The following is a 20,328-nucleotide window of genomic DNA, read 5'->3' on the forward strand; positions in this document are numbered from 1 at the left end:
GTCATAATGGTGCATGCCTATATATACCTATATTAGGAGGTTGAATTCACTTGAGTTTATAAGTTTGAGACCAGCTCAGATTATTCCTTTGGAGGAAAAGGTTGAGTTTACGGAGCTGTTGGTGTATGCAGGTTACAGGTTGATTTCCCTGACCTAGAATGTTTAGATCCACAAGTGTTTGAGATATGTGAGTTTTTCAGATTTTGGAGTATTTGCATTGACTTTCAAAGCTGAGGAACATTAAGAAAATTCCCAAACTTGGAAAGGCTCCAAAACCCAAGACCCTTTAAGGACTGAAAAGATAAATTTGAAGTTCCAGATTTTGGGGAATTTTGGGTTTTGGATTAAGGGTTCTCAACTGTAATACCATGTTGAAATGTGTTTGTGTTAGTTGTTGCTTTCCCTACTACGTCCTCCTGATGCCTGCCTGGCACAAGTGCTAGAGGAAGATGCCGATGAATACTTTTGGTTTATTTTGCAGCTTGGTACCAGCGACACCCAATGCACACTTATTCCAGACAAGTTTACAGTGCGGCTAGCCTACGTGCCCCTGCAGTGCTGTCAGACAAGTTTACAGTGCGGCTAGCCTACGTGCCCCTGCAGTGCTGTCAGACAAGTTTACAGTGCGGCTAGCCTATGTGCCCCTGCAGTGCTCTTAGACAAGTTTACAGTGCTGCTAGCCTACATGCCCCTGCAGTGCTGTCAGACAAGTTTACAGTGCGGCTAGCCTACGTGCCCCTGCAGTGCTGTCAGACAAGTTTACAGTGTGGCTAGCCTACATGCCTCTGCAGTGCTGTCAGACAAGTTTACAGTGTGGCTAGCCTACATGCCTCTGCAGTGCTGTCAGACAAGTTTACAGTGTGGCTAGCCTACATGCCTCTGCAGTGCTCTTAGACAAGTTTACAGTGCTGCTAGCCTACGTGCCCCTGCAGTGCGGTCAGACAAGTTTACAGTGCGGTTAGCCTACGTGCCCCTGCAGTGCGGTCAGACAAGTTTACAGTGCGGGTAGCCTACATGCCTCTGCAGTGCTGTCACACAAGTTTACAGTGCAGTTAGCCTACATGCCTCTGCAGTGCTGTCAGACTATATGTCTTCTTTTCCTCAGGAAGGGAGAAACAATGAGACTAGTTGTACCTCTAAGTGTATCTTTTTATTCTGTGCGCATTAGAATGCAGTTCTTTCATTTCACAGGCTCACATCATTTTCACATGTAAATACATATAAGGAAACTACAGTTAAAGCCGAATGGTAGGCTTTTCCCCCACCTTATCACACCTCAATTCAATGGTAGATAATTCCTCCTAATCTGTAATTCAGTATTTCCTCTTAGCTTGACTGAGCTAATGGGGAATAGCTGTACCTTCTTAGTGGACCGGAGTAGAACTCTGATGCAACTGTCCTTTGATTTCTTCTTTGCTCCTGCGCCAGCTCCGCCTTGTAAGCCGGCCCCCTCTGCCAGCACCTGCGGTGGGAATTGGCACGATGCACCAGCGGCAGCATGAAGACATCCTCAGCAGGACCTTCACCTCATAGCACGCTCTGAGGAGCCAGCGTCGCCTCTTAAGCAAAGTGCCAAAGAAGAAAGCCCTGCCCCTTCTACTCTTGTTCCTTTCCCCTAGCTAGTGTGGAAGTCTGCGTTCCTCTGACGGTCTGCGCTGATTTGGACAACTGAATCTGGAATAAATGGAGTACGTAGGGGCATTGATTTTATAAGTACGTGAAACAGGTGGTAGGTTTGATGCTTTGCAGGCCAATAGTGTTTTACACTTTGGTTCCATATGAATGAACTGGAAAAGGAGCTCATTAACCAATTGGATCCAGACTCCACTCTAACTGACCATAAACAAACAGAGAAAGTTCTTCAGCCAGATTGTGGAGCTGTGTATGGGCAGCCCCAACACTGCCTCTTAATTGGTGTAATGCACATCACTTTTTCTTAAAAATTTCCCCTTTTCAAGTTCCTTGAGAAGTAATATTTTTTGCTTTAAATGTTATCTCTGAGCCACTCTACAAAATGTTCCATCAGACACCGTTAAAATCATGCCATTCCAGATTCTTGATCTTTCAGGTTTTATCCATTCTCCTTAAAAGTAAATTCTGTTAAATCCAAATTTCTGAGTGTGTGATCAGAGTCCTGTGTAGTCCAGGCCGGCCTCATACTCACTGCTTAGCGGAGGATGGCCTTGAACTTGTGATCTTCTTGCCTCTACCTCCTGAGTGCTAGGGTTACACACTTGTGCACCCATGGCCAGTTAGTGCTGCTAGTGAGCACCGAGCCCACAGGGCCAGCAGGCACTCTACCTACTGACTGAGCTACAACCCTCGCCCCTAATAACGTTTGAATTATGAAGTATTAGCTGTATTACAACGAACTTGTGGTTTTCCTACTATTAGGTTCCCCTTCCCCCTATTATATTGCTGTGACATTTTCTAACCTTTTAATTCACTTTGGTGTTTGACAGAGGGATTTCAGTGTCTGATTAATCATTTTGTCTCTGATGGTTTCAGGTACAGTTATGATGCTATATGTGCTGTAAAGTACATTAATTTTTAGCCACCTTCCTAAACCAGGTACTTGGGGTTTCTTAGAGGTCACCAAATGACTCACTCCATTGTGAGTTAAACCTAGCATCGGAAGCAAATCCAAATAGCAGCTGTGTGGCCTCTTTTGAGGTGGTTTTGAGAAGCATCTATCATGGACCATTCTTCCTTTATGACAGTTTTCCTAAAAGGTGATAGGGAAATCTGAAGAGCTGGAATGCATCCATTTTCCTTCCAGTTTTACCGGCCATGGGCCATGTCTTACATCCTTAATGTATAGGTGGTTCTGGCTACCGTAATAGATTAATAATGTACTTTTGGGGGGGTTGATTTTAGGTTCTCACTATGTAGTACTGGCTGTTCTGGAACTTCCTATGAACTCAGATATCTCTCTGCCTCTGCTTTCTGAGTGCTAGGATTAAAGGTGTATACCACCATGTCAGACTATAATTTGCATTTTAAAATAATGCTTTAGTGTACTTATTTAACATTTCTCTATTATTTGTTTCTCTTTTCTTTCTATGTCCCTGCCTCCATCTCTTTTCTGGAGCTGGAGGTCAGTTCCAGAGCCCTGAGCTTACTAGCTCTACCACTGAGCAGTCCTTCAACCCTTTACCTTTCTTTCTGTATCTTTCCATCCTTCTTCCTGTGTCAAGCCCTATAAATATTGTAATTTAGTACTACTTATATAAATCAATAAGCTTTCAAAGGCTTGTTAAATAAGAATAATAATGCATATTTAAGTTGAAAGAAGCATAATGCATCTTTATTCTCATATCTTTGGGTTTCTCTCTCTCTCTCTCTCTCTTTCTTTCTCTCTCTCTCTCTCTTTTTCAAAACATGGTTTCTCTGTACAGCCTTGGCAGTCCAGGAGTTACTCTGTAGACTATACTGGCCTCCAACTCACAGAGATCTGCCTGTCTCTGTTCTCCAGAGTGCTGAGATTACAAGTGTGCACCACCATGCCAGGCTAGCTCTTGGTTTATTTTTTTAGGGGGGTCGGGGTGGGGGGGGTCTGTGTAACAGCTCTGGCTGTCCTGGAACTCGCTCTGTAGTCCAGGCTGGCCTCAAACTCATGGAGATCTGCTTGCCTCTGCCTCCCAAGTGCTAGGATTAAAGGTTTATGCCACCACTGCCCAGCCTATCTCTTGGTTTCTTTAGTTAAAAGGGTTGAAAACTCTAATTATAAAATGAGATGGACACTAATAAATTTAAAGATACTCTTGTCTTGTTCTTTCTAAGTTTCTTCCTAACCGTGCATCTCATAAGTTCACTATTTCTTGCTATGGTTTTACCTGTATGAGCCATGAAAGCGTCTTATGTCATTTTACCTGTCTTCATCTCAACCACATTTTGAATTGTGTTGCAGAAAAAGACTATTTGAAGAATTTCAAATCAAATATACACTACTGTATTTTTTCCTTTTAAAAATGTGATGTTAGTTTCTCATATTTGCTGTCTATAACTGTACTTGTTTAGTGAAGAATAGAACTTCAAGTATATAGTTTGTAAGTTGAAATATTAAAAACCAGGGGAAATTTTCAATTTTGCTTAAAATGACACATTACTCTTAGCAAAATAAAAATTTCTACTTTGTAAGAATCATTTTGATCAGTTTTGTTTTGCATACATTTTTTTATTTGGGGAAATATTCTGAAAGTTACTTCTAGTTTCACTATTTTTTGTTTTGTTTTTTTGGTTTTTCAAGACAGGGTTTCTCAGTGTGGCCCTGGCTGTCCTGGACTTGCTTTGTAGACCAGGCTGGCCTCGAACTCACAATGATCCAGATCTGCCTGCCTCTGCCTCTCAAGTGCTGGGATTAAAGACGTGCACCACTACACCAGGCTCTAGCTTTACTATTTTTAAAAAGATTTATTCCCGCCTCCTCTTGTGTGTGTGTGTGTGTGTGTGTGTGTGTGTGTGTGTGTGTGTGTGTGTGTGCCCACTCCCCTGGAAAACCGGTGGTTGTAAGCAGCCAGCTGTGGAGTCTGGGAACTACATTTGGATTCTCCAGCCCCATGTCCCCTGCCCCTCCCTGACCCCCAACAGGGTTTCTCTTACAGTCCTGGCTGTCCTCAACTGGCTTTGTAGAGGAGACCAGGCTGGCTTTGAGCTCACAGAGATCCCCCTGCCTCTGCCTCCTGAGTGCTGGGATCAAAGGTGTGTGCCCAGCTCCAGCCCCATTTTTAAAAATTCTTGAAATGGCAATACAAACAGTATGTATTTCTTTTCCCAAATGGAAAGAAAAGGGGTTGGCCAGGAAGGAAGTAGTGCCTTTCCGTCTTGACGTTTCAAAAGCTTTCTCGGTATTTCTTTTGGATATACTAGATGTTTAGTTTTTAATTGCAGTTTTTCACAGAGTCCGTATTACACAAAATAAGCATGTTTTGGGGGGAAATTTTGAAAAATCAATGTATATACAACACACTATATAAATAACCTATAAATTACTTTTATCATGTTTTTTAAAAGTCAATAAAAACACAGAATAAAACCTAATAATTTTCCTAAATTACAAGTTCCATTAATTTAGGAAACATTTTCTAAACTTATTTTAGGGTTGTTCACTGTCTTCCCTTATTCGTATGGAGAGGCAGATATAGTGAGTGAACATAAGAAACAACCATTTAGGAGTAGAAAGATACTTCATCAAAAATATTCTTTTGGGTTTCTTTTCTACATACAGCATTGGTTTTATTTTGCCTTACAAATACTAAGCATTAACGCTGGACAGTGGTGGTACACACCTTACTTAATTCCAGCACTTGGGAGGCAGAGACTGGCAGAGCTCTTGAGTTTAAGGCCAACCTGGTCTACAGAGCAAGTTTCACACATGGCCACACAAGAGAAACTTTGTCTCAAAAAAAACCCACTACCACGACCACCACCACCAAAGAAATACATAGAAGTGAAAAAATAAAAAGGTTTTGATCCTCTTCAAAGTAGCAGTCTATTTCAAAAAAGAAAGTTTTGTTTTCGTTTTTTCTTTTTCTTTTTTCTTTTTCTGAGACAGGGTTTCTCCCTCTAGCCTTGGCTGTCCTGGACTTGCTGTGTAGACCAGGCTGGCCTCGCACTCACAGCAATCTATCTGCCTCTGCCTCCCAAGTGGTGGGATTAGAGGAGTGTGCCACCACGCCAGGCCCTTGTTTTTAAGACAGTGCTTCACCATGTAACCCTTCGCGCAGTGGAACTGAGTATGTAGAACAGGCTGGTCTGACCTGCCTCTGCTCCTGCTTGCTGGGATTAAAGTGTGTGCCACCATGCCTGACAAGGGAGGGACTTTGTTTTGTTTTATGTGTATGTGTGTTTTGCCTGAATGTATGTATGTATGTATGTATGTATGTATGTATGTATGTATGTGTATCATGCGGATACCTGGTGACCATGGAGGTCAGAAGAAAGTGTTTGGTCCCCTGGGACTGGAGTTACGGAAGGCTGTAAGCTACTGCCTTGTAGCTGTGTAGACCAGGCTGGCCTCGAACTCACATTGATCCGCCTGCCTCTGCCTCCTGAGTGCTGGGATTAAAGGTGTGCGCCACCACACTCGGCCTAGGAGGAGCACTTCTTAATGGCTTGGTTCTTGTGGCTTTCTCTGCCTGCTATCTTATAGTGCCCAGGAGCAAGGGAGGGTGGCACTGTCCGCTGTGAGCTGGGACCTTCCACATCGATCATAAATGTAGAAAACTCAGGATTTTATCTTGCCTTAGAAATACACCGAAGTAAATGATAAAGGCTTTGGCCACAGGCCAATCTTGTAGATGAATTTTCTTACTTGAGGTTCCTTCTCAAATGACTCTAGCCAGTGTTGCAATAAAACCAGCCAGCTGTGAACTGAACCCAAGTCCTAAGCAAGAGCAATACATGCTGTTAACTGCTAAGTCCTCTGTCCAGCTCAAGAGATTTCCTGGGTGTATATGCTAAAACAATTTTGAAGAGTAAAGGCAGAATGCTGTGCCTGATAGACATATGTTAGGTAGCATATTGGCCAGGAAGTTCTGGGTAGCGCAGCATTTAGTCAGGAAGTACAGATAGATTGAAGAGTAGTGGAGGGTTTACTCAAGTTGATCTGTGGAGTCAACCTCTTCCTGGGGTACATGAGGTTCTTGTCTCAAGAAAAAGAGGAGGAAGAGCGGGGTGGGGGCAGTAATGGCTAACAAAGTAGGATGAAATAAGGGTGAGTTCAAAGGATGGGAGGATTACTCAAGGTCTTCCCGCGAGGTGGTGTCTTTTCTCTCTCCTCCTAGAACTTGAGCAGACTTTCCTGGCTGCCTCTCCAAACACACTACAATAAATGAGACTTAGTTCCAGTGGCACTAAACCACTGCTACCACGTTGTGAGGAGGCTGGTGTGTGTTGTTCCCAGTCCACTCTGGGAAGCTGCATAGAAGTGCTCACAATAGCACTGCTGGCCAGATTTGAGTGAAACAGTCAGACTGGCCACAGATACAAATAAACAAGCAGACAAAACGAAACCCCCTAGGGGCTGAAGAGATGGCTCAGAGGTTAAAAACACTGTCTGCTCATCCAAAGGTCCTGAGTTCAGTTCCCTAGCAATCACATGGTGGTTGACAACCATCTATAATGGGATCTGGTGCCCTCTTGTGGTACACCTGTGTACATGTAGGCAGAACACTGTATACATGATAATAAATCTTAGAAGAAGAAGAAGAAGAAGAAGAAGAAGAAGAAGAAGAAGAAGAAGAAGAAGAAGAAGAAGGAGAAGAAGAAGAAAGCCCCAACCCCTTGCAGGCCCCTGAGGGTGCTCCCCCACGACCCCGTGCTTATCCAGTTTCCTCTTGGGTATAGATCTGAACAAAAGAACACATCTTTGGATCTGAACGGTGACTGACTGTAGGTTGTCACCTTTGACATCACTTGTTGCAGAAGACTTGATTTCTGGGATTGGCTTAAAGTTTGAGTAAGGAAAATTAACCTCAGAGCCTTCTTTAACTTCCAAGCCGGCTTGAGGTGGCTGCTGTTGTCCATATTTTGTCAAGGAAGCTCAGCTAGGTCGATTGCCCAAAGGCATTCATGGGGACCACAATGTAGGACTGGCTGGGTTCTGCCCCTGTAGCTTTGTTTTTGCAGTTTTGACTACATACTGTCCAGGAAGGCACACACTGAGAGACAGGAGGAGCCACCAGAAGTGTCGAAGAACTAACTTCAGAGAACTCCGTCTCAGGAGGCATAAAACCTTGATGTCTATATTTTGGAAGATGGAGTGGGGGCATGGTGGAAAACTGCACAGTGCGTCGCCACTACTTACAAATCTCTAAGAAGTTACAGTTAAGATGGGACAGAAAGAAAAGGCTGCTTCTGGAAGCTTAGCCCCAGGCCTCAGGGGATCAGCAGGACTCCAGGACTGGTAAACTTAATCCAGGAAACCAACTTGGAAAAGGGAAAACCCCTGGGTCTCAGAGGCCTCTCGGAGGCCTGGAACGGGGGGGGGGAGAGCAACCACCAAGACACGCCCACTATGGCGGCACAGCCCCGCCTCCTGGCGTCCAGCCCCGCCCCTGCGCCCACCGCCGCTGTCTCCCCCCCCCCACTCCCGCCAATGGTAACTATGGCAACGCAGTGGACGTCGGCCAACGGCCAGGGCCAGGTCTGGGGGGCCGGTCTGGGCGGAGCCGAGAGCGCCTGTCACATGACTCGTGGGCGGAGCTTGTGCGGGGACGGCCGGATCGTGTCCCGAGCCTCCGCCGCCTAGGCCAGATTCGTGAGGAGCGCAGCGGAGGCAGCTACGAGCCCCGTGGTTCCCCGCCGGGTGTCCTGAGCCGCCGCCATGGGCAGTGAGTGTGGTGGCCGGAGCGGGAGCCTCCAGGGCCGCGGGTCCCTCCGGGCTGTAGGCAGAGGAGCCGCTTCCCCCTTTAGGGTCGTCATGGGGGCGGGGGATGCGCAGGCCTCGCCGGGGTCGCCGCGGACGGCGCGAGCTGGGGGCCTCTGCCGAGGCGCCTCCCGTCAGCGAGGCCTTGCCTGGGGGGTCACGGGCACTCAGACGTCCGCGTTTGCTCCCCTTCGGCGGCGAGGAGCGAGGATGGCGCGGGGAGGCCATTGACTTGGGGGGGGGGGCGGGGAGTTAGGACACTCTTCTCGCCTTTGGACCACTTGGGATTTTTCTGGATCTGACGAAGCTCATTAATATATATATTTAAAAAATTATTATTCCCGAATCACGATTCCTTGGCGTGTTGCGATGAATAAGTCTCCCTCATTTAAAATAAAAAACGTGATTCATAGAATGTGTTTTAGGGGAGGAAAGGCGTGTGATCGGTAGCTAAGCGTTTTCCTTGAAATATTCTTCCCAGTCATTCTGTAGCCATTGAAAACTGCAAGTTGGTGCGCTCGGTAGGGACGAGGCCTCGTATTATGAGATCCTTCGAGGGCCCTGCCTCACCCACATGTCTAATCACATAAAATACTTACCTAGCAGTTCACATGTTTGCGTTTAAAGGGATCCCTAACTGCATGTCCAAGCGGTGCATCCAGTTGGCCAACTGGTAGACATTCGGGGGGGAATTGGAAACAAAATAGACGAGACCCCTGGCCTTAGATTGTGAATGATAAATGGAATTCTGCAGCACGAGGAGGGTTAGGGTACCTGGCGGCACGTAACAGCGTTGTTTGAACCTGAACGCCAGTACAGTAAATCATAAAATGCCAAGAAATCCCGCATGGTCCCTAGGGCTGAGATGGGAAGGAAAGGGAATAAGATTATAGGGAGTTTTCTGATGTGACCCGAAGATTTTTTTTTTAAATTACAGGTGAATGTTTTCAGAATTTAGACTTACTTTCTAAATAGTCCAAACTTGTACTTAGATAACAAACATGACAATTATAAATTCTAGCCGACATTAGTGACTTTTACCTTGTTCGAGTCCTCTGGCCTGCGGGTCTTAGGAGACAGTGTCTATCCCTAAACCTTGGCTTATCTTACTTTCATTTACTAGAAAAGTAGCCTTGGAAAGCAGTGCTTTCTAATAAACATAACTGCCGTTCTCTGGGCTGATTCTTGTGTTTAAGCAAGGACTTTGCTAGGGTTACTTAGAGAATGACCAAGCAGTGAAATGCAGCTAACTGAAATGAAGTAGTGTAGAATTTAAAAAGTTGTCTGTAAACCAGGTGGTTGTAGCGCATGCCTTTAGTCCCAGCAGAGGCTAGCGAGTGGGATCTCGGGGTTTGAGGCCGGTCTGGTCTACAGAATGAGTTCCAGGATAGCCATAGCTACACTGACAAACGCTGTCTCAAAAAGAAAAAGAAAAAAAAAAAAAAAAAGGTTGCCTGTAGGAGGTAATCCTAATTTTTTTTCTTTGCCTAGTGAATGTTGCCATCTTTCAGCTGTTTAAGTCAGTACTCCAGGCTAAGCTCATGGCTTGCTACTATACCATTCCCAGGAGAGGCTCCCTTTTGTCTTCTACCATCTATTAGTACTGTAGTAAACTGCTCTGTTTACTTTACATAGCAATGATTTGACTATTTCTGTTCTGTATAGATAAAAGGATTGGGTTTGAGCATGAAAAAGCTGGGAAGTCAGGGTTCTCTGCTTACTTTTCTTTCTACTCACTAGCCACTTGGGCAGCTTTATCTCTTGTAGATCTACTTATTTGAACTTGAGAACATGATGATTACTTAATTTTGGTGGGTGGGATAAACTGTTGTTAAAGCAAATTTGTTATCGAACCATTCAAAGATACATTTTTAAACTTTAACATTTTCTTTTTGCAGTCAAGTTTTTAGAAGTTATTAAACCTTTCTGTGCAGTTCTACCAGAAATTCAGAAGCCTGAAAGGAAAGTAAGTGTACTATTTTAGTAATATACCAGGTAACAGAGTGACTTACTCTGCCAAACCACCAAGGCTGATTTCCTTACCCCAACATTTCTGCTTCTAGGTGGAAAATGTTACCTCCTTATTTTGCAAACACGTATAGACCTGTTTTTAAATTTTAAGTTAATATTTCTCATATATATGTTTGTGCCTGTGCACCAGTGGACCTGTGGAGGTCAAAGGGCAACTTTTGGGGATTGATTCTCTTGGAGAGGTGGCAGGAAGGGAATGAGAGAGACAGACAAAAACAAGGAGGGAGGGAGGGGGGAGAAAGGGAGGGAGATCAAGACTAGGAAGGATTCTCATTCTCTCAAAAATGTGGTTTTAAGTTATCCAACCCAGGTGCTTCTTGGCCTGTGTGTTAAGATACAGTATATACTCCTGATCATGTTGGTTCTTTATAATTTCTTTAGTGTAGGATGTGTGTATTGCTAGCTAATGATATGATCTCATGGCTAGGTTTTGGTGAGTACCAACTGTTTTATATAATAAATTGCAATGGTGTAAATATATGTCTCCCATATTTTTATTTCTTGTTTGGAAAGAAATAGCAGGAATGTGTTTAGACAGTATCATAACTACATCACATTGTTCTCCAATCATTGAGCATATTTAGAACTAAGATACTTTAAATTCCAGAAATAATACTGATTTCAAATTTTCTAGTTACCAGACTATCCTTTTCTGTACTTTTAGTTATTAGGGAATTAATAACAAAATAGGGACATAGAGATTGATAACACTTTTGTTGGACTTACTATTTTATTTAGAAGTACCTTGAATTTTTAATGATTTGAGATTGTAGAGATGGCTACTTAAGTTATATTTTAGGCATCCTAATGTGTAAGTTCACAATCTGTGAAATATCCTAGGAATCCTGGGTAAAATCGTTCAGAGTTTCATGCAGTTTCCTTACTAACTGAACCTTGTGTATTGAATCTCCTTTACTTTGCCTCCTCTTCAGTTTCATTTACCTTATATGGTATATGTGAAACATCTATATTCAAATTATCTTTCTTGTGGCAGCACATGGGGGCTAGCAGCACATTGCAGATACAGATTTAACTATTACAAGTTATAGTCAAATCTTTCAAATTTAATCAGCACCAAATAGATTAAAAACAACAACAACAACAAAAAAACACCTCAATATGACCCCGGGAACCCTGAACTGTGAGAAGAACGAGTAGAGGGAGCGCCTTTAGACACAGGTGTGCGCAGGGGCTTCTGGGTAGACTCCAGTCACTGAAAAGAAAAGGGACAGCTGACAAATGGAATTTTATGAAATTGAAAGTTTCTGCACAGCAAAGGAGAATCAGCCTAAAGAATGAAAGAAAATCTTCACTAATGTACATCTGACTGAGATTATTATCTATAATATACAAAGGGCTCAGAAAACTTAATATCTTTTGTTTTGAAAAGGAGAGACTTATCTTTGAGATGTTTGGCTCTTTGCTTTAGCTAGAACAAGCTAGGTTGTGTAAATAATAGGAGCATGCCCCGGTGGGGAATGGTTATGGTACCTTAGTGTGGATTTTTGCTTTGTGTTTGGTTTTTCTTGGTTTTGATTGATCATTCTTTCTACTTCTGTTGTGCAGATTCAGTTCAGAGAGAAGGTACTATGGACTGCTATAACACTCTTCATTTTCTTAGTGTGCTGTCAGGTATGTAACCAAACTGTTGAATATATATATATCTGTATTACTTTAAGGTCTTGATTAGTGAGAATTAGAAAAACTGCTAAAACAATATACTGAAATATATTGAGGGTTGCTTTTTTTTTCCTCTAAGATTTATTTCGTGTGTGAGGTGTAGATTCCTGTGTGTGTGTGTGTGTGTGTGTGTGTGTGTGTGTGTGTGTGTGTGTGATGTGTAGGTGCCCATGGAGGCCAGAAGAGGATGTCAGATCCTCTGGAGCTGGAGTTACAGCTAGTTGTGAGCTACCCAGTGTGGGTTCTGAGAATTGAACTTGTGTCCTCTGGAAGAGCAGCAAGGACTCCTAGTTTTCAAGCCATCTCTTCAGCTCTTGAGTTCTGCTGTCTTTATTTCTTTGTGGTCTGGGGATCAAACCCATGGCTTTCTGGATGCTAGGAAAGCCCTGTGTGACTGAGTTGCTGTTTAAGCTGAGTAGCATCATTAGCTCCGTCATTATTTTGTTGTCCCCTCCCCTGGGGGTTTTCTTTGTACAGGGTTTCAAAGGCTTTGTAGACCAGGCTGGCCTCTAGCACTAGGATTAAAGAGCTGGACCCCCTCCGCCCAGCATACTGTTGGTTTCTTTGATGTGTGTGTGTTGCTGTGAGTGTTGGCATGCATGTACACCTAACACTGTGGCTTATGTGTGGAGGTGAAGGACAACTTGTTGGAGTTCATTCTCTCCTGTCACCCTGTAGGTTCCAGGGATTGAACTCAGGTCAGCTTGGTGTTGGAGAATGAAATTATCAGGTCACTAAAGTACTTTTATTTCCGTACTTGATTTAATTTCGCTTTGGATGGTCAGGAGAGAGTAGTTTTAAAAAAATATTAAGTGCAAAGAAAGAAGCATGCATTTATATTTCTACCACATGCTGTTAACATCTCTGAAGTTCTCTCTACTCCCCCCCCCCCCAGCTCCTGCCCATTAAAAAGATCAACTTTAGGGAGTTATATGTACAAAGTAACATTTTATACTGTACATTCTGAAGAGTTTTGACATGTGTATACCCAAGAAGCTATTACTTAAGTAGGAACAGAACATTGTTGTTACCCTCAAAAGTTCCTTGTCACTCCTCATCCACTGTTTACCTAACCCTCAGTCCTAGGCAAGCTCCGACTCGCCCTTCATTGCTATAGTTTGGCTTTTCTAGAATTCCACATATATATAGTCATGGTGTCGGCATCTGAATTTATAATATTTTTGAGATTTAATTGTGTTGTTAGCAATTTTTTTCATTTGAATAACTGTGTACATCTATTATAATGTGGGTTTGATAGCAACACACGGTTTATCTGGAGTGTTGTCATTTTGCTTTCACACACTCATTGTACAAAGCGGTGGGTTCACTGTTGCATTTTTCACTCAACAGTATTATGTACCTTGGCTGCATTTGTGCCCCATTATTCTCTCCTGTTGTCAGCAATTTTCATTTCTGTTGTGTGACTATATCACAGTGCATTCACTTACGTGTTGGACATTTGGCTTGTGTGCAGTCTTTGGCTGAAACAGACTGCTGTAAACGTTTGTGTACGCGTCTTTTTGCTCTCAGGAGTGCATGGTTAGGATAGGTTGCTGATCTGCATGGTAACTGTGTTCAGTGCTCTTTACCTCTGGTGCTCCCAGTTGAGACTCCTGTGTGCTTCCTGCTTAGGTTTTGTTTGTTTCCAGCTAGTTCATCTGTCATGAATGACAGTTATCCTAATAGGTGTGGTTTTAGTTTCAGTTCCCTTGATAAATGATACTGAGCAACTTTTTGTATGTGACGTGTATTCGGTATAAATTTGTCTTTCATAAAGTATCTTTTAAAGTCATTTGCCTATTTTAAATTTAAAAAATTGATTATTGTCTTCTTCTTCTTCTTCTTCTTTTTTTTTTTTTTTTTTGAGATAAGGTTTCTCTGTGTAGCCTTGGCTGTACTGGACTTACTTTGTAGACCAGGCTGGCCTTGAACTCACAGAGATCTGCTTGCCTCTGCATCCTGAGTGCTGGGATTAAAGGTGTGTGCCACTACCAGCCAGCTTTATTGTCTTATTATTGAACTGTAAACTTTTTATGGTTTCTAAATACAATATGTAAGTTCTTTGCCCAATAAAAATGTAAGAAATTTATTTATTTTTATTTTATTTATTTATTTATTTTTTGGTTTTTTGAGACAGGGTTTCTCTGTGTAGCCTTGGCTGTCCTGGACTCGCTTTATAGACCAGGCTGGCCTCGAACTCACAGCGATCCTCCTGCCCCTACCTCTCAAGTGCTGGGATTAAAGGCGTGCGCCACCATGCCCGGCTGTAAGAAATTTATTTATCACTACTATTTTTCTTTTTTCCTTCTTTTCTTTTTTGTTTTTTTCAAGACAGTGTTCATCTGTCCTGGTGTGCACCATCACTGCCCAATATATTTACTATTATTCTTGAGAGCGGCCTCTGTGTACCTTGTGAACTGCATGTCTCTGTCTCCTAAGTGTGGATTCTGGGAGTGTGTCACTTACCCAACCCACCTACGAAAGCCTTTTTTTTTTCTTTTTTGAGACAGAGCCTCCTCCTGCCTCTGCCTCCCAAATGTTGGCATTAAAGATGTTCATCACTATGCTGGGTCAGGCCAACCTAAGAAATTTTTGCCTGTTGTAAAAATTTTTCTCTAGTGTTCTTTTGAACATTTGGCTTGCACGTACTGGCTGGTGATCTGTTCCAAGATAATCTTTTCTACAAAGGTATCCACTTGTTCTAGAACAATTTGCTGAGAAATTTCCCAGTTGAAATACCTTGGAATCTTATTGAATACTAGTTTTTATATAAACACATGTCTTACTCTCCTGTTTTCTTGATCTATACGGCCATTTTACAGAAAATAATCCTATATTAATTAATACCCATAACTTCAAAGTAAATCACAATTGAAAGGTGTCACAGGAGTGTTGGAGAGGAGCACTGAGGCTGATTGTTGGAAGTATACTGCCTACTGCTTTGTCAGCTTGACACAAGCTAGAGCTATCTGAGAGGAGAGAGTGCTACTGTAAGAAAGACCAGCTGGTAGGGAAGCCACTAAGGCATTTTCTTCTTTTTTCTTTCTGAGACAAGGTTGTCCTGGAATTTACTAGGTAGACCTGGCTGGCCTAGAACTCACAGAGATCTGTCTGATTTGTCTCCTTAGTGCTGGGATTAAAGGCATGTGCCACCGTGCCTACTGTATTTTCTTGATTAAAAAAAGAAAGAAAACAAGCTGAGCCAGGTGCTCCTGGATGGTGGAACAAACCTTTCTTCCCCAAGTTGCTTTTGGTCATGGTGTTTTTTTCACAGCAGTAAACACTTAAGACAGGGAATATGAGTAATTAATGTCACAGATGGATAGAAAGAGAGGCAGTGGCATAGTGGGGGCTGTGAGGAGAGTTGGGCCCCAACATCAGAGACAGCATAATAAATAGGGCCTCTAAAGCAAGGAGTCATCCCCCACGGCAGACCTGAGAGTCTCTTTTTACACGTTTCTGAGAATTGGGGATGTTTCACATCCTGAGCCTACAGCAGGCTCTCTGGTTCCTAAGCAGGAGGCACAGAAGAGAGCAAGGAGCCAGTTTTGTGGTCCTCAGTGCTCACTTTGATGCAGGCTCACTTCTTAGGCTAGAAAGGTGTTGGCACCTGGGAGTCTGTTAGCTCAGGACTCAAATGTCTCCGTAGGGTGGTCTGCTGGTATCTGTGACAGGGAAAGCTGCAGGAAGTGTTGTGTTCGGAGCAACAGCTGGATTCTGACACTATTCTTATACTAATGAGTTAGGAAAAATCTTGCAGCTTTGTTCTTTACTTAAATGGACCAACTGTAGGTCCTTTATGTTTTCATATAAACATCTAGAATCATTATGTGCATTTTTGTAAGAATGCCCACTGTGTGTGTGCATACATATATATGTGTACACACACACATGCACACACACACACACACACACACACACACACACACACAGCTTTCACTTTTTAGGTTGATTTATTTATGAGAATTGTCTTAAAAATACTGAATCTTCTATAAGGGTCAGCAACCTGTAAAAATATAGATAGTGAGGTTTTGGGATTTAAATCATTACCCAGATCCCAAGAAGGAAACACAGATGAAAGAATGCCCTCCAGGCCCGGCGCCATCGGCCTGTGATCTTAGCTACTCTGGCAGCTGAGGCAGGAGGTCTCAAGGTGAAGGCCAGCCTGGGCAGCTTAGAGAGACCCTGTCTGCAGAGTTAAAAGGAAAACAAAACAAAATCCACTCCCCCGTCCTGCCTCCGAGGTGCTTATCTAGCTTATGTAGGCCCTACGTTCAGCATCCCATCACAACGTTTCTTACGCAAACCAAGGCTGTTCTCAGGAATGCCCCATGCTGTGGCCCACTCATGCCATTGTGTTCCCTGTGGTCCCAGTGTTTAGACAGTCCCTAAGCTGTTGCTTTTTGTCTTTCTCACGTTTGGGCAGCTCTGCCCAGTGTGGGTGATTTCAGCTGAATATAAAACAAGTTCTAGCCAGTTTTCTGTAGCTTGAGGGAATGGTGGGAGGTGAGAGAAGCTCAGATCATTACATTAAATGTTTTCAGGGCTCTGCTTTGTTTTTTTTTTTTTTTCCTGGTTATTCTCCCCACCTAACTGTGGAGGTCTGTTTTCCATTCTAGGCTCCAGGTCATTCCTCAGTTTTCATATTTAACATATCGCCATAATCTTCGGCTCCATCCTAGAGGCCGCGCCTCTTCCCTTTCTTCTCAGCTCCTCTTAACAAAAGCTGGGAGAATAAAGGCACCGGTAGTTTACTTTTCTCCAAATTTGGAATGTTAGTGGGCATTCTGAGGATTGTTAGCTTCGCCCTGCAGTGGGTAGGCCGCTATCTGTGATCTTCAACTCTATCTCCTGTGTAGCAGCTGTATTAGTCACATTGCCTGTTGCTGTGGCAAAACACCTGACAGAAGTGGCCTGAGAAAGGATGGTGTACTGTGGCTCACAGCCTAAGGGTTCAGTCCACGGTGGCAGAAAGGTGTGGTGACAGGAGCGTGGGGTGGCTGGGCCCGTCACATTGTGCCTGCTGTCAGGAAGCAGAGGGGCCGGGGACGGAGAGAGGCTTCCTGACCCTCACCTGCTCGGTCCCTTGACCTGCTTTACCATTTAATCCACCCTGAGGTGCTGTCTCCTGCTTCAGGATGCCACCTCACCCTTCAAAGTTCTCTGAAAATACTTTTGTAGACCTGTTCGAGCTTGTTTCTTAGGTGATTCTAAATCCTATGAAGTGTGTGTCAACCATGACCATCGCAGCTGCTTTGTGCATGTTTTTATTTTCCTGCAGCTTTTTAAAGTTCTGATTAGCTTTTGCTCTTTTCATATGTTTGTATTTTGTTATGTGCTGGGGTTGGCGGGGGTGCGGGTGAGGCTAATCCTAATCCTGTATCATAACTGCGACTTGCCATCTTGTTCATTTTCAGCACTGGGGGACCCTGGGCCCTTGAGCATGCTAGGCAGACACCGAGCCACATTCCAGGTCTGCAACTTGCAGTCCCATCACCCAGGTTGCCTTATTCAGGTTTGGCTTCCCAGTGCTTTTGAAAACTCCTAGTGCTCCTTTTCTGCATCTACATTAGAGCATGGAGTATTTGGGTTTTCCAGAGTACTGTGTTGTATTAATATTCTGCCAGGTTTGCTAAAAGAAAGACTTTACAGAAAATAGACTTAGCAGTTTCTTTGGACATTTAAGGATCTGCAGAAGAAGTATAGCTCCAGAAGAAGTATAAAGCGTTGTTCCAGGGGCCTTGGCTAGGTACTGTCCTGTAGTGTCAGTGGGTTTCTACACGGTGACTTCCTCGGTCCTCACTTGTCTCAGGTGAAGACTGTCCACAGATGCAGGGTACACACAAACTAGCCATACCTCCTGCTTTACCAGTTCCACTGCCTAGCTTATAAGAGCTCAAGCATCCCAGAGATTTAGTTACTTAAAATTTCTGGCAGCATATTTTGGAGTTTAAAAACATTTTAAATTGTTTCAGAGTTTTTGTTTCTTTTTGGATGTGTGCATGGACTTATGTGTGTGTGCTTGCTTGGCTCCGGAGGTATGTGGCTTCCTATGAGCTACGTTGCCTGGTCGACAAGCTACAGGGACCTTCCTGTCTGTGCCCTTCCCTGCCGTGTGTTACAGACATGTGTGGGTACACGGTTCTTCTTATGCAGTCCCCCAACTCCGCCCCTCATGCTTGTGTGGGAAACACTGTTGTCAACTGAACTACTTCCTCAGCCCCGAGAGATTCTTGAAATTAACAATACCATTTTCCTTGTGACAGAAACTGCATTTTTGAGAAAGGGATATGTCACATTTGAGAAGGGGATTCACCAATTGTTTCTTATACATGGGTGGCATGGAGGTACATAATTCCCCAGTGGTAAAGGACTTGGCTAGCGTGTGCCAGGCTGTGCATTCCTCCTCACTGTGGTAAGGAAGCTAAACATGTGTCCTGCAATAGGCAATAATTTGAAGTGAAGACTTCCCACTTCCCCCACTCTCTTCCACCTCCCTCTTCCCCACCCCCCTTGTCTGTTTGTAGCAGCAATCCTCCTGCCTCAGTCTTCTAAGTGCTGGGATTACAGGTGTGATCAATGAGGCCTAGCTAAGGGTTTTTGTTTGTTTCTGGATTAAAAGTTGATATGTTTCTGGGTGTGTTAGATTGCTCCAAATTCAGGGCTATCTTGAGGTACCTAACAAGTTATTGACCAGGCTGCACTACAGATTGAGACCTTATCAAAAAACTGGGTGGGAGATGATAGTTTACAATAAAATATTTGATAATTCGTGAGAAGAATAAGGAAGAAAAACAATCATAATCTCACCTTTTACATATAATCAGTATTGAATTCTTAAAAAGGATTTCTTTTCCAGTATTATTTTCTGTGTCACTTGAGTTTTGAACTTATGCTGTATACAATTTTGAATTTTAGTTTTTATTTCAGGATTATTTCTTCTTCTTTCTTCCCTATTTCTCTTCCTCCTCCCCTCCTCAGGGTTTCTCTGTGTAGCCCTGGCTGTCCTGGAACTCACTCTGTAGACCATGTGGGCCTCAAATTCATAGAGATTGCCTGCCTCTGCATCCCGGATTAAAGGTGTGTACCATGACCACCAGGCCTGGCGTATTTTTTAGTTGTGGTGAAAAAATAAAACTGATTTACTTTGCTACTTTTAGATATTTAGCAGTGTTAGGCATATTCTCTGTACTGAGGAGTGTTTACTGTGGTGTTTATTGGAGAACTTTAAAGTAAGCTTTTATTAAAAATTACAGGCAGTATCTAACAGGCATTGTGGGCCAAACAAGTGCATTTTAAATTAAGAGCGTGTCCCTTGCGGACTGCCCTTATGATCCCGTTAAGTGTTTTGTGTGATGTTTCAGATTCCGCTGTTTGGGATCATGTCATCGGATTCTGCAGATCCCTTCTACTGGATGAGAGTTATTCTTGCATCCAACAGAGGTATGCGCTTTTGCCCTCCATCCTGCTGTTTTATGTGGTGGAGACAGAATGGAAACCATTGCTTAGGAGTAGACCAGCTTGCAGTAGTGACAACATGACTTTAGTGTGTGTGCATGTGTGTTTGAATGTGTATGGGCACACATGTATGTGTACACAGTGAGAGTAGGAGGTTGACTAGTGTCTTGAACACTGTCTACTGTATATGTATTTGAGACAGTGTCTCACTATGTAACTCTGGCTGGCCTGGAACTCTCAGATACCCTCGTACCTCTGCCTCCTAGGTGCTGGGTCTTAAGGTGTGTACCATCATACCTTTTGTGTTGAGGCTGGGTCTCTCATTTGAACTCAGAGCTTGCTAGTTCTGGTGGTCTAGCTAGTTAGCTTACTCTAGACAGCCCTAGAGTTATACTCTGATTGTACCCCGGGAGCTTGGGTTACAGGTGGCCCACCACACCACCTGTTGGGTGGTGTTTACATGGGTGCTGGAGATCTGAATTCTGTACTTCCTTTGTGCAACAAGCTCTTTACCCCCTGAGCCATCTTCTCAGCCCTATGCTAGGGATTTTCCTATGTTAAAATCCCATGATTTGCAGTGTCAGGGAGTTGATGTACTTGCATTGGAGTGTAATCCTTGGGCCAGTGGGAGAGGAAAGCCTGAGCCAAAGCCCACAAGTGTAAGACAGCATGGCCCAGCCTGGGAGAGTGAGTGGGGATGTCAGCAGTGAGGCTAACCGGATAGGTTGAGGCTACTTGAATTTCAGAAGTGGTGATGTATGTTTGGGGGCAATATTTTGAATATATCGCAT

The 20,328-nt window shown here is 43.6% G+C and overlaps 2 protein-coding genes and 1 long non-coding RNA gene across 6 annotated transcripts in view; 2 read left to right on the forward strand and 1 right to left on the reverse strand.

The window, feature by feature from the left end:
- Window positions 1–3,352, forward strand: part of DHTKD1 (dehydrogenase E1 and transketolase domain containing 1) — a 39,625-nt gene extending 36,273 nt beyond the window's left edge. The window contains exon 17 of the mRNA XM_084783987.1: window positions 1,429–3,352. Within this exon, the coding sequence (XP_084640113.1) occupies window positions 1,429–1,533 (105 nt within the window). The 3' untranslated portion in view covers window positions 1,534–3,352. The remainder of the gene's footprint in view (window positions 1–1,428) is intronic.
- Window positions 1,940–7,139, reverse strand: LOC311598721. Its single transcript, XR_014779634.1, has 2 exons — window positions 3,382–7,139; window positions 1,940–3,351 (listed from the first exon to the last, which is right to left on the reverse strand). It is a non-coding gene; the product is annotated as an uncharacterized lncRNA (long non-coding RNA).
- Window positions 7,140–8,149: 1,010 nt separating this feature from the next.
- The window catches only part of SEC61A2 (SEC61 translocon subunit alpha 2), a 28,340-nt gene continuing 16,161 nt past the window's right edge, over window positions 8,150–20,328 (forward strand). Inside the window, exons 1-4 of one of the 4 annotated variants that reach the window (XM_084784026.1) lie at window positions 8,150–8,333; window positions 10,267–10,334; window positions 11,966–12,031; window positions 19,444–19,522. In XM_084784026.1, coding sequence (XP_084640152.1) covers window positions 8,327–8,333; window positions 10,267–10,334; window positions 11,966–12,031; window positions 19,444–19,522 — 220 coding nt within the window. In that variant the 5' untranslated portion in view covers window positions 8,150–8,326. The remainder of the gene's footprint in view (window positions 8,334–10,266; window positions 10,335–11,965; window positions 12,032–19,443; window positions 19,523–20,328) is intronic. The other 3 variants (XR_014779633.1, XM_084784027.1, XM_084784025.1) reach the window with 3 other exon arrangements.

Source organism: Acomys minous, assembly GCF_964271855.1.
Source record: "Acomys minous genome assembly, chromosome: 5".
In the NCBI taxonomy this organism is placed as follows: Eukaryota; Metazoa; Chordata; class Mammalia; order Rodentia; family Muridae; genus Acomys; species Acomys minous.